This window comes from Pygocentrus nattereri, chromosome 16, assembly GCF_015220715.1.
Source record: "Pygocentrus nattereri isolate fPygNat1 chromosome 16, fPygNat1.pri, whole genome shotgun sequence".
In the NCBI taxonomy this organism is placed as follows: Eukaryota; Metazoa; Chordata; class Actinopteri; order Characiformes; family Serrasalmidae; genus Pygocentrus; species Pygocentrus nattereri.
Genome location: NC_051226.1, coordinates 8,054,456 through 8,073,700, shown reverse-complemented (window position 1 = coordinate 8,073,700; position 19,245 = coordinate 8,054,456). Strand labels below are relative to the sequence as shown.

Genomic DNA, 19,245 nt, shown 5'->3' with positions numbered 1-19,245 from the left:
GGCGCCATGTCCGCAGCTACAGCCACCTCACGGGAGACGTGCGCAAGCGCAAGCTTTTCTCCTACCAGAAGTTTTTTCTCAGGATTGATAAAAACGGCACCGTCAACGGCACCAAGAGCAAAGACGATCCGTTCAGTAAGTAGCACATCTCTCTCTCGCTCTCTCTCTCTCTCTCTCTCTCTCTCTCTCTCAAACACACACACGCACGCACGCACATACCCTCTCTCACATGTGGGTCCTATATGGGTAAAATGTTTCCCAGGATATGGCACAGCTTATTTCCTGCCTCCTTTGATTTGTTCGCCCCAAACATCCACTCATAATAAGAACCTTACCTGAGCTCGTGGTGGCACCAACTTTTAGAGTCTTCGCGTGTGCAGCAAAAGTTTTCTGACTAGTTAGCCCAGCATGTTTTCCTCCACTTCTCTGAGTGTACATTTATTCACAACAGATTTCCTGGATCCAATTAGACGTGACCCAGGGAGATCTCTCTTCAGAGAAACATTTCATTCACTGAACATTTCCACCACGGCACATTCATGTTGTCATAGTTTATCTCTATTATTGTTATTATTATCATCATCATCAGTACAACTGTAGGTCTGCTTCTGTGAACCACCCGTAGCTTTCGTAACGTCATCTTGTTTCAGTTTGAGCCCCTTCTAGGCCTGACGTCTCATCTCCTCGTGATGTCTTCTAGTTAAAGGTCCATAAGTTTACTCCGCTTAACGGCAGGCTCGAAGCATAAGGCCAGAGCACCTGGCCAGCACACTGCAAAGCTGCCTATACACTTTTCCGTTACTGCATTGCGCGCACATTGGCCCTAATAAAAAAAAAAAAAAAGGCTTTGACATGTGGGGCCCATGTGCATGGGATTTTGTTACAGACCCAGAGCACTGGATCTCTGTGGGTAGTTCAATTAGCCGAGCTGCCTCTTAAAAAGCCGCCGAATGAAGAAGTTACAGAGATTTCAAAAACAAAACAAGTGTTTGAGCAGTTTGAGTCGAGACAGTTACAGACAGGTCACGTTGGTAGTTTTCACTGGATAGGCTTGTGGCTGTGTATCCACCTGTAGAGATGCCAGTAAACGCGACAGGCATGTTCAAAGTGGGCTCCCACCAACTGCTTACCACATGTGAACATAATGCGGTTGTCATTCGGGCCCACAATGACCTTAAGGCACAAGCCAAGCTGGTCAGTATGTTCCAGCCACATGCAGGAATGTTTCAGAGGGAATACACATCTCCTCTCTGTGCCGTCCCATCAGAAAGTGTGGACATGGCGTGGAATGTCTGCGGGAGGCAGAAAGGGGAATCACTTGGTGGTGAATGAATCATTTCTCCAAAACAGGTTGGCACTGAGCCGTCTTCGAGCTTTCCCCTGCTTTTGTGAGGGCGCTCTGGAGAGCGGCTGTGCCCACAAGGTAGCAGTAGTGCTCTGCACTTCAGACCAAACCAGAGTGGCCGGGCCTTTAAGTGCGCGGCTTTCACGACAGCCGTGTTTGGTTTATTTATTCTGTAATCAGAAACCATTGTTGTCGCCATACTTGCCAGTAAAATGGGCAGAGATGAGGAGACTGGAATGCTACGGAAAGATATCATTGCTAAATATTTTGCTTCGGCCCAGTTGGAGCTGTTGTGAAAAAATTCCTGTGCATGTGGGATAATATTTCTCACAGCATATTGTGATATACAGCACAGTAGGTTGTTCTGTAAGAAGTGATGTCATGACATTAATGATCTTCTCAGGGCCATAGACTTGTGTATGAAAACAATCCAGAATCTTTTTTATAGAGCTGGGAGATTTGAGGAAAAGTCTTTAGAGGAACATTGAAAGAGCGTTGATCACCATCTGGTTCCCTCCTAAGCTATAAACTCTCCTGATATGTGTACCTATTAGCTCCACTTAGAAATGCTGTGTTTCATTCTTTAGTATTGAGCTTCTGTTGGCCAATGTTTTGTCAAGATCATCATGCTTTTACTTTATAGTGCTTCTTTAATACACTCATGAGACTGCTTAACAAGAGAAACACAGCCATAGAAATAAATTGCTGGTGTTTTCTTGAAAAAGGATGCAAAATTTATGCATGTGCGACCTTCGCATTTTGTTGTTATTTTAAAGTAGCAAATATTTTTTACCATATGGAAAAATATTTAGAGAAGCATGACCGAGTGTAGCTCTTTACTAGCTGCATAGTGAGTTTGTGTGTCAGCAGTGGAGCACCGAGTGCTCTCCAGCCGAGTCGCCTTCTCTTTCTCCCCACTCTCCACAAAAGACCTGTCTATGTGCAGCTTGTAATCCAATCCCACCCATATTGTTTGATTTCCCTTTCAGAATCCATCTGCTCAGTATCACTTTGTCACATTGTGTTTGTGACTCTCATCTCCCACAAGACATTTTTGGACATAGCCCCTGTGCTGGAAGTCCGAGCTGTCCTCAGTCCATTGAGCTTACCAAACAACAACCTCACTGTGATGCTGAAGCGCACACATAACGGCCCGTTCAGCTGAGAAAGCAAAATCCGTCCACCTCGGCGCAGGCTTACTTTCCCTAGTTTGGACTCGCTTTATCGGTTTCTGCTTAAGGTGGTCATTGTTTGTTCCTCAAATTAGTATTTAACCAAGGACGAACACAGGCAAGACGGTAAACCGTACACACCTACAGATAAAGGTTCCGATATGTTTTTGGCTTGGAGGTATACCTCTAAGAATTGGTCTAAATTCTTTGCATTAAGTGAAACATTAAAAATAGTCTTTATTTGCAAAAAGAGGTCTTTGAAAAAGCATCCATTGAACCATTCGTTCAATCTTCTGGAGCATTAGTTGTTTCCAAAATCGGATCTCAGGGCCCCAGATGGTCCCTAATTTTCCTCTTTCCTTAAGTGTCGAGTTTTCAGATTTAGTAAATTTGTGGACCCTCGGGAGGGCAATGAGGACTTGTTTGAGAACAAGTGGTGTAGAACCTTTACATTGGTATGAGGGTTCCTATTAGGCTCTTTGCACTTGCATCCCACTTACAAAAATGGTTCTTTAAAGAACCATCAGTTGAACCATCCATTGAACCATCAGTTGTATAGAGCCTTTACATCATGTGAGGGTACATGTCATGTAATTTTTTAAATAAACCACCCATCAAAAGGTTCTTTAAGGAACCAGAAGTGGTTCTTCTATGCCATTGTTCCTTTTTATCAATGCAGATGCCTCCAACTCTCTTCTGGGCTTAAGCAGCAGAAAAACTTTGCTTTTAAAGAAGTTCAATCCGGCAGGCCCGGCAGGAGGAAATTCTTAATGAGGATCATTAGGCTTTGACAGCTTTGACTGAGGGTATTTAGCAGTTTAGGGTTCAACTACTGGTTGTGAGGTCCAAAGTGCAGGGGTCTATCCAATCATCATGTCAACTGGTGGGCAGTACATCAAACAGAGGTCGGCACACTGGTCATTTTCCCCCTACTCAGTCCATTTAGAGCCAGTTGAATCTAATAGTGCTCAATTAGGGATACAGATGATGCTTGAGGCAATGAGGTGTTTCTAAGCCAAAATCAAGTGCCCCGGTGCTGCTCCGCTCAGAGTGCTGCTGATGTGCAGCCTGCTGGATGAGAGCATGCTCAGAACATTAAGAGGGGTAACACTTCATCTGTCACTGCTTGTTTTTTTCTCCTTAGAGGCTTCAGAGTGTGTGGAGTGGGGGGGTGAACACTGGAAGTCTTACTCATTTCTGACATAACTATGAACAACTTTGGTGTCTACGTTGATTGGAACGTTGCAGTTGGAAGTAGGGGTGGGCAATATAATGGTGTTTATCAACATTGTGATCATTTATGTAACAATAGATGTCATTTATGTCATTTTAGTACTGAAGAACATTGTTTTTGTTCTTTTTTCACCCATCCTTCGTTGGAAGGTCAGAGTATCATCATTATAATTATTGTGACACAATTTTTGTTCAGTTATTAATCTTCCGTAACCACTACAAATTAATTTCTATAAAACTAATATGTCCGTTATATGCAACCACTTGAACGTTGCACATTGCAGCTGTCAAGCGATTAAAAACTTGCATGCAACACATTGAATTACTCGATTAGTTACCAAGAATAGCTAATATTTTTCATAGATTATATAATTCTAGTTATAGAAATTTGTCCACAATTTGTTATTTGTGTTTTACAATGTGCTATAATAAGCTATAAATTCATAACCGACCTATGTAGCTTGCAGTTTAGCAGGCTAACAAACACAGACACAAGCAGCCGTTCAGTCAACTGTCACATTAGCTTTAGCTGACTAGCTAACATTTCTAGGTTACCAGCAAATTTCTGATATTTTCCATATTCTATTTAATGTTTCGATCTATGATATGTCAGTTGAAACATGTTATGATTGGCTGTTGAAGTTTTACACAACTGCAACAGATTCAGATGTTTCTAATGAGCTGGTTTCAAATGCACTGCATGTAAATAAAAGAAAGCTGAACATATTTACTGAGACTCACAAAACAAACGTTCTCATTTCTCTCTGCTCCTATTTCATGTTTAGTGAGCAACAGTGAGTGATGTTTGTTTATTTGATGCAGTCAGTGATGTTTGTTTATTTGATGCAGTCAGTGATGTTTGTTTATTTGATGTTTATTGATAACATGTTTAGTGGGCAGCAGTGAGTGATGTTTGTTTATTTGATGTTTATTGATAACATGTTTAGTGGGCGGCAGTGAGTGATGTTTGTTTATTTGATGTTTATTAATAACATGTTTAGTGGGCGGCAGTGAGTGATGTTTGTTTATTTGATGTTTATTGATAACATGTTTAGTGGGCAGCAGTGAGTGATGTTTGTTTATTTGATGTTTATTGATAACATGTTTAGTGGGCGGCAGTGAGTGATGTTTGTTTATTTGATGTTTATTAATAACATGTTTAGTGGGCGGCAGTGAGTGATGTTTGTTTATTTGATGTTTATTAATAACATTTTCAGTGGGCAGCAGTGAGGAATGTTTATTAATAACGTGTTTAGTGGGCAGCAGCAAGGAATGTTTGTTTATTTGATGTTTGTTAATAACAAGTGTAGTGGGCAGCAGCGAGGAATGTTTGTTTATTTGATCTCAAGTTGACTGTCGACAGCTAGGAAGCGTGACTGGCTAATGAGCTAATTCAGCCACTTTAGACTTTTATTTTGCGAAGTCCATAAAATGAACATAAAAAGATTAACTAAATTGTTGAACTGCTGTCACAGTTAGAAATATGGCTATTAGTCTTCAGTTAAAAATGATTATGACAGGCCTAGTAAAAAGCAAAGGCATTATTACCTGTTGCTTGTCTATGATTGCTGTTCACTGAGAGAATGGCCTCGAGCTGTAAGGCGTGTCATTGTCAGTCAGGCAGTTGGACAGTCTCAGTGACACGCTCCACTGGGCTCAGATGGGAAGCTGGTGTGATATTAAATGCAGTAGCTAATGATTAGACAACAATAAGCTCTCTCAGTAGGAGAATCAGCTGCTCCTCATTGTGTGTGTTTGTGTGTGACATTATTGTCACATCAGTTCAGCCCTCTTACATAATGAGATATGAGGTCTCATGATAAACATAATGACATTAAGACATGGCTCACTGTAGTGAGTGTAATTGCAGGTCCACAGTATGATGTTCCTGCCACAACTATGACTATTCCTGCGGTTCTGCTGTTGGATTAGTATGTTTTTCCTCTGTTTCCTCTTGCATTTGTCATGCAGTCTGTTCAGAAGAGACGATGGCGGGTGACTTTCCAGACAGGCTATGAGAGATGGGATGAAAGATTACTCTCTGAATGTGAGAATTTATATTTCAAAACACATGGATGGCATTCGCTACATACGAGCCTGCACTCTCACTCTGTGAATGTGGTGCCCATTTATAGCTCTCATGGGAAATCTCAACCACACAAGCCGTAAAAGTGACTTATGAGGAGTGGGCTGATGTACAAAAGGTTAACATCAATGTTTCTTTTCATTCCATTTGACCTGAACGTCCTCATAAGAGTTTCTCTCCTGCGATTCATAAATAACAGAACCCACTTTTACTAGACAGCTTGAGGATGCAAACAAGGCATGACCCACAAAAATGCGAGATATCTACAGCTATCTACAGGCATGTTTACTCATAACTTTCCCATTGTTTTAGGCCTACAGGAGGTGGTAAATGATTTCACGCTGTTTAAAGGCAAAGTGTAGAGATAAAAACAACTTACCTACCTTTCTTTGTTCTCTGGTTAGAGATATTCAAGCAGCCTTATGATTATATCCACTGTACTTCGTAATAGCACTCATCAATGCCGCTTATTACATTGTTATTGCATGATTACTACACGTAATTCATTCTATTTCTAGCTTCAGTGCATATGAGTCTCACGAATGTGCTTAAATATGTCATATCTGTTCGTAGGCCACCTAACTGGTGACCTGCCTTAAACAAATTTTCTTTGTAAAACTTTTCCACATATATACATTTAGTGGTGATTTTCTACATCTTCCTTTAGTTAAAGTTTTTGCCCTGTTGAAAGTTTATCACAGAGCTATGGGGACCAGATGTATGCCTAACCTTTGACCCCATAACTTAAAGCACAGGGTCATTTGTGCCAAGGCTCGTGCTGGAGAGAAAAAACACTGTCTATCTTCTGGTGCTGTGGCTTGCCTGCCAGCCAACAGGCCAAATCACTAAAAGTGTGATCCTCCATTGGCCGATGAAAGAATAAGCGGTACGTCTCAGAGTCCTGGCCAACAGTTGGTTGATGGGCTTTGAATCACCAGAATGAACTTTTCTGAACTTCTTATTTATACAGCCGGGTATAGATTCCAATAAAATGCGCCACTTTGTGTACAGTTTTTGGTCAAGAATTGTTTTTGTTGAAAATTCAAATGCAGCGCTGGATGTGTTTTTTCCCTGTGGTTTTGTAGTTTGACCAAAGTCGCCTGGGACGCAGGAAGCGGAGGCGTCTTGTTCAAAGTCACCACCATTCTTTCCTACTTTTATTTATCTCCGTCCCGCTTTACTCGCTGAAAACTTACTTTACAGTTGCTTTCAACAAGCTCTGATATTTGCTCATCAGTTAACTGTTATGCCCATTATAGGACAGTCCCCAGAGCTTTGGAATAAGACACAGATTTATTGGAAGAACCACACACTCTTACTCCATCAGACCATTGGGCCACCCCATTCTTCTATCTTTCAGCAGAAACGGAGCTCAAAGTGAAAAGGGCTGATGCACTATCATAAATAACCATTTCCCATGTCATCAACTTGGTCTTATTCAGCACAACAGAGAAGGGTCTCTACACCCTGCTGGGTTATTAATGGACACTGTTGGTCCCCTTAGTGTGGCCGAGGACGTGGGTCTTCTGAGGACAGTCCTAAAGCTTATGAAAAGTATGTTTTTTTTAGCCTTTTGCACCATGTAAAAAAGTAGAGGTGTAAACTGAGTCATGGAGATGTGACATTCTATGAATGATCCCATCTTCAACTGCACTGTGTGAACACCAAAGTTTGTAAACAGTCAGTAACTCACTCCAGCCCTTTTCCTGCCTTCCAGCTTTAGTGTTGTTAATAAGCGGTGTAAATATGATTACAGACCTATTTATTTAACAGAAAAAATAATATTCTAAGCCTTTTTATGTTTGAAATTAGCCCAATCATTTTTGCTGGCCAAAAACTTTTACCTACTTTATAATACTATATAATAAAGTATGTAATCATAGTAGTATTAAATCAGTTATAATCCATGATAGCATTGTAAAATCAACATGATTCAGACTGAAGCAACAAAACCATTTTTTACAACCCTAAAGCACTAAAAGGGGACAAGCACATAGCTGAGCACGCACTTTTCCCTGGACACGTCTTCACATCATCACCAGGGCGAATTCCTGTGCGGAGTGTGGTTGAACAGATGGTGGTTGGGGGAGCCTAATGGAAGCATCAAAGGTAGGGAAGTGAGAGCGGCGATATGACCAGGGATGCATCTGGCCGGCCCGGTTTTTAAAGAAGCAGGCAGGAATGCCAGGTAATTATATATTGCGTGCACAAGAGGCAGGGGGTCCAGGCGAGAGGGAGGGAGCTTATCCTAAGGCAACTGGTGGCTGCAGCTAGAACCCTGCATTTTATCCCTCACAGATCCTACGGCCTGCAACCCCTCCCTCCTCGCTCTGTCCCCCATGGCTTTACTAGCTACTAATGCAACACGTTCCCACACACTATTGCTCCGGTCCCCATCGACCTGGGTGCCTGCTCTGACATTTAAGAGGAGGCTGGAGTCTGTTTGCCGCCACAGCAGCGTGTATGTGCAAGCTATTTTTTGGGGGGTGGGGGGTGGGTTAATGATACACAAAGGTCAAGATTCGATTTGATTTTCAGTATTTTACGTGCTAAACTTGTTATGTGGAGATGAGTGAGATTTATTAAGGGCAAATCCAAAATCAGGGTTGAGACAGTCCAGGATCATAGAGCCAATATGGATAGATCGGTGGGCAGACATGACAAACCAGACTACAACAGAACAAGCAAAACAGAACATCCAACACAGCATATAACAACTAACAAAGCAAACAAAGACCAGCGAAAACAAAGGGCAAACACAGGGCTTAAATACGACACCGGGAAGACGAGGGACAGGTGAAAACAATCAGGGGCGGAGATACAAAACAAGGGGCAGGACTACGGATGCCAAAACAAAGAAGCACGTGGACTATACCAAAACATTAACATGTACAGGACTGGGAGGGGCCAATCATGACACAGAGACCCCCAGAAGAGACATAGGGGCTTTTCATTTGAAAGGATGGACCGATAGAGATGGTCTAAAATCATAAATGATCTCATTAATATCTATGAAAATGAAGAGTTGCTTTCCTTCTCTATTATCATATTGCCAATTTTAGAGCTGTGGAGTGTTTCTGAAAGTCCATTCACAGTGCAGTGGTTTTATGGTCCCCCAAGGTGTCCATGCTTCATTCAGTTTTCGGTCCTTAGAAGAAGCCGTAGCCCTCCGGCCAAGCTGTTTTTGTCACACTTATACAGTGTACTGAGTGGATGACAGGAGTTCTGTCATTGGTTTGGCCAAGGAACATAGTAAACTGCATGTTCTGAAAGCAAGGCATGCTTAAATAGCAACAGCAAGAACGTTGGAATGATTGGAAACAGCAGTTCAGCATTTTTAAGCTTGAACTTCGAAAGCAAGTTAGTACATGATGCACCACAAACTGAAAGTTGGTACATGCGCAGTATGTGAGCTCACAGGCTGTAAGGACATTGTGTACTATAAGATGCTGCTCTAGGTTTGGGGCTTTTGTAAGGCATTCTAAAGCTGCAGTATTGGCTTGTATTCCTGAACCGCTCTCACTGTTCCATAAGGATGCTCTCAAGCTAAGTAGCAAGTTTTACAGAGACCGAGACATAAACGTCAAGAGTAATTTAATGTTATTTTCTATTGACTTAGGTGAGTCATTCCACAATGCAGACTGGCCAAGTTAGTTAGTGCATTGGCATGAAAATTCAGATTTCCTCTCCCTATCAAATGAAATCTAAAAACCCAACACACGTCTTTAGTATCACTAATATCACTTTTATACACAAACTATTCCAGCATGAATTTATGGAGTTGCTTTGAGCCATGTTTTCCTGTTAGTTTTGAAAAAGTGCGAGCGTGGTTTCAGCATATTTCTTAAGAAAGAACACTGTTATGATCACAACGTCCTGGCAAAGGTAGAGATGTGGAGAACAAGGCAATAAAAAAAGATATATGAAGGCAGATGTGAACTAGACATTTAGCCTTTTTACCAGATTTCCACTCCTCCCATGACAAATTGTTAGATGTCAGAGAAAGTGGAGTGCCGAATCCATACAGATAGTAAATTTGAAACAGACGAAAGTGATGAACCACGGGCGATCCTCCTTTTAGGACAGAAGAGTAAGATGTTTAAAAATATCTGTGGAAAACACTACTTAAGATGATTCATACCCGCAGTATTTACAGCGCCGGATAAGAATGTTCACCTGAAGAATAGTCTTTACAAAAGCAGCTCTGCTCCTCCACGGCTCTCAAGAAGTAAGAGTGTTATTCTAAACCTCTCAGCAAAGTCCACATATTTCTTCTGCGGAACATTTTCCGGTTTGAAGCTTAAACGTACGAAAAACATGCGTTTCTAATATTGACCTATGCTTTTAATATAGGGAGCTCCTGCATTAAATCAAGAGCATTTCAGTTTAGAACTATTCTCCTTGGGACTAGAAATCTTATGCTTGCATTTAATTATTAATACATTTAGTTGCTTTGGAAGTTATCAGTAAAAATTGCATAGACTGAAGGTTTCATTGTTTATACCTAGGGATGCACTGACATGGGAACTGTGGGCCAAAGCTGATATCTGACATTTTTTATCTGCTGATGCCAATACGTAAATATTTATAAAATGTAGAATTTTAGACTAGATATGCAAAGTTTAGCATTACACAGCAACCCAGCATATCCTTGCTCCAGAGTGTAGTTGAAGGGTTTGTTCCAAGACACATTGTGGACCACTTTCAGCAGTTTTCTGCTTTCATGATATGCATGTTTACATTCAGTGCTATATTATAAATAGTAACATCTTTATTACAGGACAATTGGTTTGTTTTCCTCATATGTCAGCTGTTATTCTTTGCAAAAACCAGTTTTATGCAAAAATCAGAGACACTACATTTTAAATTAAGAAAACTCCTCAACTGTAACAATGTCCAGTGGATAAGCAGCAAAAGCACTTTCATGACTCTCTGAAATCAAGTACATATAAAGGCAGTGCATAGCGAAAGACAGCAAGAGCAGAGATCAGTTCGGTGAGAGTAATGAGAACATATAGCAGTCAGTCCACTCATCTCTCCAGTCCAGGAGCCAGGGGCCTGCAATGCCTAGATCAAAGGTGCAAGGCAGTGTCATCAGGAGCCAACGCAGGGTCAGCAGCAATGATGGCTTTTAATGAGGACCCTGTTTCCTTTATGGTCTGGGAACCAGGGGGCTAATTGATAAGACATGTTCTGTCCCAGGAGCAGCAGCTCAGGGTTCCCAGGACAATTACACTCACTGACATGAATATATTGCTCAGCTTGTTAGAGTATTGAGACGAAAGGGGAAAGAAGTGCTGGCAGCTAGGTGAGGGTGGCTGAGTGCAAGTAACTCATGGATATTGCTGTTTTGATGTCTGGAGTTGATTCAAAGGCTGGTAAGCTAACTACAAGGGGCTTCCTGTTTTCCTTTCAGCTGAGCTTGGCGCAAGCCCCTCCATAGGATAACGCTGTAGTTTTCTCAAACAAATGAACACATAGGGGGACTGGGGAGCTGAAGTGAATGTGGGTCTCTTTCACGCAATTGCAGGGCTCGATGCAGGGCTACAACTATGAAGCTGCAGGCGTTTTTTTGTAATTATCACAAGATGCGATAACGTACGCTCTGTCACCCTGCCAAGAAAACATAGACCACCGTTGAGCAATGGGGGTGGCCACCAACAGAGCCTGGGGCAGAAGCCAGGTCTATTGAGTGCAACACACGGCAGACCACAGTCAGGCCACAGTGGACCACCAGTGGACCAGAACTGGACCAAACCAGCAGAAATAACTGGAGTAGCACTCCAGACACACGACCAGTCGGCCAAGCTTTCCAAAGCCTGTAGACCAAGCTTGTTAAAAAAAAAAGCTGCTTTTAAACCATTGTAATGTGAGCTCTACGAGAGTATAAACCAAGGATACATGGAGTATTGAATTACAGCCCAGGCGGCTTCTCTCACATTTTTTGTGCGTGCCTAAGCAGATGATTTAAATTATGCACATGGTGGAAGAAGACTGGTCAGAAAACTGGACTGGCAGATGATATAAATATAATAAATCACTCACTCTGGCAGGAGAACCCTTTTAAAGATAATCGCACTCGTGCGTTAACACGTCCCCATGTGTAGAAGTGTCTGCTTTGAAACTCCGAAATCGTGGTGGGTCTCACTTTTATGAATCTGCCACATAAAAACATAACAGACTTGTTACACGCACAGGTGTTGTTCTAGCTAATGTCCAAAAAATGTTGATTAGGTAACAGAGCCTGTTTTCTTGGAGGCTGCACAAAGTCACACTTTACAGTAAGTTAAATGAAAGAGACACAGGCTTTAAGAGTTCAAGGTAGAAACGATGTGTTAGCTGTTAATAGAGATGTTTTTGCCTTTTAAATTCTTCTTGCGTAGCTGCTTTACAGCTGGTGGGTATAGGCTCAGAAAGCATTCTGGCGATTAGCAAGGGGGCTGTAAAAAAACCTGTGTGTTTTTATTCAGCACAACCACATCAAACAGCCAAAAGGGAACGTCTTAAACAGGTGCTTTGTCAAAAGATCTACAGTAGATGTTATTTTGACATTGGACACCCTCATTCCAGCTGTGTTTGAGAGCACCTGCTTCTATCATATAGCCTACGCTCTTAAAAAATGAAGGCTCAGAAATGGTTTTAGGAAGAAAAAAATGAAATAGTAAAGAAGCTTTACATTATGTGTGGGTTCCTCAACTTTATAAAGGTGCTTCGCATTTGCATATCTCAGGGCGTGTTCATAGTTGGCAGTTGAACCCTGGTGCACACAAAATATCAGATTGAGACCCCCTAGGGAGCTCAGTCTTGGTCCACTTCCAGACAAACTATAGTGCAGCTTATTGGAAGTATGAACACAAGACATCTAATCAACCAAACACAGAAGGAACTGTTGTTTCTTCATGAGAGAACTTAATTTTATCATCTCGTCTTAAGCTCTGAATTTTTTCATGTTTCAGGTTTAAAAAGAGGCTGAAAAAACACGATATACATAAATATGACTGAACACGTTCATTTTGTTATGTACTGATCAAAGTTTTCGCCATTTTATAAAAGCAGTAAGCCTCTCAAGAACCTGTGCTGGACAAGGGCCTGTGCTGGACCAGTGTAATGCGTGGCTTCTTGTAACTTGCTTTAGAAAACGTGTATAAAACAGTAAATGCACGAAACCAAGAGCTCAGTTAAGACACAGTACAGCATAGTTCTAAAGATCAATGGATTTTATCCCCAGTTGTCACCAACTGTATGTCAATAAATCTGCTAAATTATAATGAATTTTTATATGCGTGTCAAATATGTCCGTGTGAATGCTGAGCAAACCAGAACTAAAATGCCACAATTGATCATTTTTCCCTTTATTCCAGACCAAGAGAACTGAAATACAAATGTAAAACCAAAGTGGTTCTTCAAAGAACCTTCCAATAAAAAATGGCCTTGTTCCAGAGAACCCCTTTTGCCACTTTAACTCTGAAGAGCGTACATGATTGGTGGCGTTGCACCAGCCAACTTCATGCTCACTTGTCTCATTTGGACCAGTGCACTTGTCCGCGCTATCTCTCTTTGATCGTGGATTATTCCCCTCTAATCCCACCAAGTCTGTCATCTGCGCTCTGTTCTTCCTCTTTTCATTCTGTCGCTCTCGTTCACAAACCTGAGGCGAGGGAGGAGAGGGGAAAGCTGCCTAGATTCTCTTACATCTCCCTTCAATAGCTGCAACCTGAGTCCATGCGGAAGGGGGAAACTCTCAGATCCTGCCTAATCCTTCTGTTGTGGCCAAGCTGCTGTGCTCGCGCCTCGCTGTGCAGGTGTGGCTTCGACCCATCAGAGAGTGCTTCGCAAGAGACCCTCCGCTCTATTAGCATTACATGTAGAACATTTGTGTATATTTTCAAATTGGGCAGAGTGACAGTCCTAATGCCCTTCATGTAGTAGCGCTAATCTTCAGTAATTGGGCCTCAGCTGTATCAAAGTGGACTGAAGTAATGACTTATGTTCCAGGATGCAGCTGTTCTGATGCAGCTGTAGCTGTTATTAACAGCTTGACTTTTTCCAAAGCCACCTTTAAGGGCAAAGCCCCCCTAATCCCATACGCAAATAATACAGGCTCAGGCTGCCCCCTGTGCCAGCAGAACCTGCTTTGGTTCAAGGCTAAGCCTCTCTAAAGCGTGATCGCTTTGTGAGTTTATGTAATTGCCTTTAAGAGGAAAAACAGCTACGCTTACTGAGGCTTGAATCAGTAATGGCTCAGAAATCCTCAGACTGCAAACCGATACAGAATTCGGATCATGCAAAAAAGGAATCTATTAAGTACAAGTTCTTTTTTTCAGTGAAAAAAGAAAAAAGACAAAAAAGAAGAATATTTGCAGCAGAGCGAATGGACTGATGAGTCTAAAGTTACAATCAGGATTATTTGGATCATGAGAAGCAGAAAATGCAACCAACTTCTAAGACTGAACTTTGGAGGTGTGGAAAAATATCCCTGCAAATTTCTTTGGAAAACTAAAAGCGAGCCTCCCAAAAAGAAAGAAGGCTGTAATAAAGGCTGAAAAAAAGTATTATATTTAGTTGTTGATGTGTAATTTTCTACTAAATATATATTTTCAGCTTTTTTTCCCCTCATGCTGAGAACGAATAACTTGCACTCGTTGCTACTTTGACTGGAAATAAATGAATGAAGTGTGGTCTCTGACTTTTGGACGGTGCTGTATTTTATATTGAATATATTGTAATATAGACATAGTTGTATATTAAAAAAAATAGATACACATATTCAATGTTCAATCTGTGTGTTGCAAGCTCTGAAAACGAGCAGCGACAGTGAACTTTTCATTTGTTTTGCATTTGCATGCTTTTTGTTGGAGAGAGCTCTCACTAAGGCTGTCTGGCCAGTTAGCAGAGAGATCAAATGGATCAGCTCAAACGGCTGTGTGTTCTACTTGACTGGCAGTGGGAGGCAGAGGCAGCCTGTGCAACCTCTGCTGGGAAACTGATGGGGATTATGGAGCAATGCAGTGACTATACAAATATCAGACATGATTGAGATGCACATCAACAATGAATTCATCCCCATGAGTGTAATCAGCTGGAGCGAGGCTCGCTTTGGGACTTTTTAAGACCTCTCAGTTATTTTTGACCTTCATCAGACTTGGCCGTAAATTATGGACCATCAGTATTACTTCCATTCATCATACAAATAATTTGTCATGTATTGTTTGACTTTTGGACTTAATGGAGCTTCTTGCAGATGCATCTCAACTTTGCCTTTTGTCTTTGTTTTGTAGGTATACTCGAAATCAAGTCTGTGGATGTTGGCATTGTGGCTATCAAAGGGCTTGACAGCAACTACTACCTTGCAATCAACAAGAAAGGGGCGGTGTATGGAGCGGTAAGTTCTACTGGCAGATGCAACCGCATGGTGTTAAAAGCTATGAATATATTTTCAGCTTTAGATCATTTTCTAAATGTTCTATGAATTGTTTACACTGAAAAGACTGCCAAGCAACGAAGATGTCCGAAGTTGGCCCTCCCACCACTTTCATGAGAAAGAGAAAATATAAATATTAGAGTTTAAGCATCTCGTACATTCATGAGACAACAACTAATTCAGATTCCGCTTATACCCCTCGAACAATGTTTTCATTACTTCAGTGTTCAGTAACAGAAACATTAGGTAGTTCATTTTTAGCAGGTCTCTGAAAGATCAGTGAAGGCTCAGGGCCTTTGATGTCGCCTGAGCCCTGCTCTATTTCTCATGTCTTTAGGCTCTTAAAAAGCCTCGGGTCCTTTTAAAGGACAGTTCCACTCCATTGCCTGTAAATAATCCCCTAGCAAAAGTCGGCTTCAGCAAAAGAGTTCTGTCATCTTCGAGAAAGTAAGCCGAGATGCCCCTCTTCCTTACACAGTAGTCTCTCCTCAAATACTGCTCCATGCATGTAGCACCGCTCCATTCACCGTCCAGCAACACAATCCACAGCTCGGCCTTTGTTCCTCACCCCCTCCAGCTCCACCGGCTCCATTCATCTGCTCTCATGAATTGCAAATGTTACCTGAAACAGGAAAAATGGTAGCTTATGTCTCAGAGAAGTGAAATCAAATGGGAAAGAACCAAAATAAGAATAGAAATAAAACAGTAACAACACAGCAGTGACGCAGTAGCTCAAACCTTCGCATTGTTAAAGCACGTAAACAAAGGTGTCTCATGGACTTAGGGGAGTATTTATCTATGCCACACAAAGGAAATTTATAATACAGTTATTTCATGGTAATCCTTGGGGGCTGAACAGGTGTGGCACTGCACCACCAAAGGTAGTGGGGCAAAATGCTTTGGTTCTTGAATTTGGTCCTTACAAAAAATGCTGTTAGTGAGTAGGGAGAGTCCCCTTACTGAACATGAAGTCATACAGGTTTGAGTTTTTGGAAAATGCCCCACCCCCCAGCTGAAATTGAGATTTTAATTGGTTCTGCTGCTAAGTCTGATTGTCCGTTCATGCCTAGAGGTCTGCAGTATATGCAGTATGGCAAAGGGTATGGAACTGAGTCCAGCACAGTTTGGTGATTTCTCTCTACCAGCACAGCAGCTAAACCTGATAATTAACTGATGAGTTGAATCAAGTGTGCTTGAGGAGAGACTGCACAGGATTCCGGCTCTAGGACCAGGAAACCACCCCCCCCACCCCCCCCCCCCCCCCCCCCCCCCCCCCCCCCACCCCCCGAGTTAGGGAGTTTTTCTTTTTCCTAAATAAGCAGACGCAACTCAAACATTGGTGTGGTGTCAGCCCAGTACTGAAAAGTGGTGGGTCAAGCGCTCACTGCTCCTGTTGTTCCACAAGCAGTTGATTTTAGAATTTAAAAACACTATATTTAATTGTGCTACATTTTATTCTGTTTACCTAATGTTTGTGGGGGGTTTGTGGGGGACCCATCCTGACCTTTACTTTTGGTAGATCTACATTATCTTACAGGTTGAACTTAATCTTCTCACTGCTCATGTTCTGTTTCTGTTCTCCAGAGGGAGTTTGGCATTGACTGCAAGTTGATAGAGAGGATAGAGGAGAACAGGTACAACACCTACGCCTCTGCAGAGTGGAGGAACAAGAAGAAACCCATGTTTGTGGGCCTGAGCGCCAACGGCAAGCCCATGAGGGCCAAAAAGACACGAAGAAAAAACACTGCCACACACTTTCTTCCCATTCCCATTCCATAACCACAGCCCTGTACACGCCCCGCCCTGGGAACAGCTTACTGCACTGAGGAAAGACTTGGAATTTTCTACAATATAAAAAGACTTTTTTTTTTTTTTTTTTGAAAGGAAGGCACTATGTAAAGGAACTATATGAACTCATTCTCGATGAGTCTAGTTGATGTCATATATTTTTTTTAAGTTATTGGCACCAGAGAAAATATGAGTTGTTTGTCGACGCCAAATCCTTTCCAGTGGATGAAATGTTGGACCAAAAGGACAGAGGAGGAACGGCCGCCCCCCTCCCCGGCTGGACTAAAGAGACATTTCACAGAGTGTATAACTTGAGTGTATTTGTGTGTGTGACCTTTGAATGCAGTTATTTATGCTGTACTAACTCATGCAAGACTTTTCTAATGGACGTTTGTGCTCTGTGACTCTGTGGACTGCTAGTAACGCAAACACTTATCGGAAGCACTTGCTCGAAGGTGCGAGAGTGAGGGGCCAAGACAGAGGAACAGCATTCTACGAGGAGAACTTAGCCAAGGTAGCACCATAGCATAAACGACTCTAACAAATCCTTATTTACATGCAAAGCCACTGTATTTGATAGCTCCATTCTTTACCTGACTGCTTTTGAATAAATTATTTATTTTATGTAATATTTAAAGGAAAACAAAGGCAAAAAAACATTGAATGGACATTTTTTATCACTTATGCTCCTCTTTTTAAAGCTATTCTATCGGTAAACATGAATAAATAAATATATTTCTCTTTACTGCAGAATTTGTGTCCATTGTATATTGCTTTTCACATGACTTGAACACACTGTGGATCCAAATGGTTTGAAAGCAAATGTTTAATAAACCATTACATTACAAAAACGCATATATGCATTAAAAACAAATAGGGACAAAAAATAATGGCCTCCTGATAAATGCCTGGTCCACAAATCTCCAGTACTGCGTGGATCATAGATTGCCACTGTTCATATTTCTACATGCAGGCTGGTGTAGACCAGGCAGAACACCTTTGCAGTGAAGCAGATAAATCTAAATGTACCTCTCAGAGTATAGTTATGCATGACATTGTGTCTGAAGGCTACGTTTCATTCCACAAGGATTTATGAGAGCTAATCTTTCAAAACACACAAATAATAAAGCAAAACATGCCCAGGATAGTCTCCACTTACAACCACAAGCATGTCTAGCACATAATTGAGTGCCAGTCACAACAGAGACACTTCAAACACTTAAATGCCATTTAGGTGTCTGTTGAATTTGTGTAATACCAAATAATGATCATCTAATTGTATAGTCTTTACCAAAGAACACACTTTCAGCAGTTCCCTGAATAAAATGCACATCTATATTTACATATTTATTTGAAAATATCTGTACTTATAGCCTTTTTTGTCTGGTTCCCTAGACAGACAGCTGAATACGTCAAATAGAGAGGAAGCTCTCAGCCTTCACCTGATCATCAGAGGTGTTTCAACCTGTAATTACTTTACCATATGTAATGTAATATATGAGTAGTAAATAATAAGGACATACAATATTGTACAGTACAGTAGCACAAGGTCTTACAGTGTCTGAAAACAACATGCCTATCTATGTGATGTGTTTATTTGAGAAAAACATTAACATTGCAACAAATACAAATGAACAAATACTCAATATATAATTGATTTGATGTGTCAGTTTGTTAAACCAGTATTAACAGTTACAATCCAATGACTTCATATTATTATTATTATTATTATTATTATTATTGGATACAGTACTGTGGAAAAGTCAGAGACCACCCCATCATTCAGTTTTCAGTCAAAATGGCCTTTATGTGCAAGTTTTTCATTTTTCAAGGCCAGGTAAAAAGCAAGAAACATATATTTAGCAGAAAACTGCATAAAAGTCTCTCTTCTGCCCCTTTAGCTTTTTCATCTTTCCAGTCCTAAAACCAATGATTTGCAGCTGTGTCCTCCCAACAAAAGCTGTTCCCGACATTATGTTCCCCTTCAAAGAGACACTAACATTCACGCAGGCAGCTACCCAAACTCACCTCAGCTGCCTCACCAATTTCTCTCTCATGTGCATCTAAAATGGCTAAAGGAAACATTTCTGGGGATTTTAGATATAAGATAATCCGCTTACATAAGAAAGGAAAAAATGGAAGGACAATAAGGGAAAGTTTCTAAAACTGCAGTTAAAAAAATGAATAAAAGATGCTAAAT

General features: G+C 41.3%; 1 protein-coding gene across 1 annotated transcript in view; it reads left to right on the top strand.

The window, feature by feature from the left end:
* The window catches only part of fgf10a (fibroblast growth factor 10a), an 18,833-nt gene extending 1,081 nt beyond the window's left edge, over positions 1 to 17,752 (top strand). The window contains exons 1-3 of the mRNA XM_017713348.2: positions 1 to 135; positions 15,115 to 15,218; positions 16,842 to 17,752. The exon at positions 1 to 135 is cut by the window's left edge and continues 1,081 nt beyond it. Of these exons, the coding sequence (XP_017568837.1) occupies positions 1 to 135; positions 15,115 to 15,218; positions 16,842 to 17,036 (434 nt within the window). The 3' untranslated portion in view covers positions 17,037 to 17,752. The remainder of the gene's footprint in view (positions 136 to 15,114; positions 15,219 to 16,841) is intronic.
* Positions 17,753 to 19,245: the final 1,493 nt, after the last annotated feature.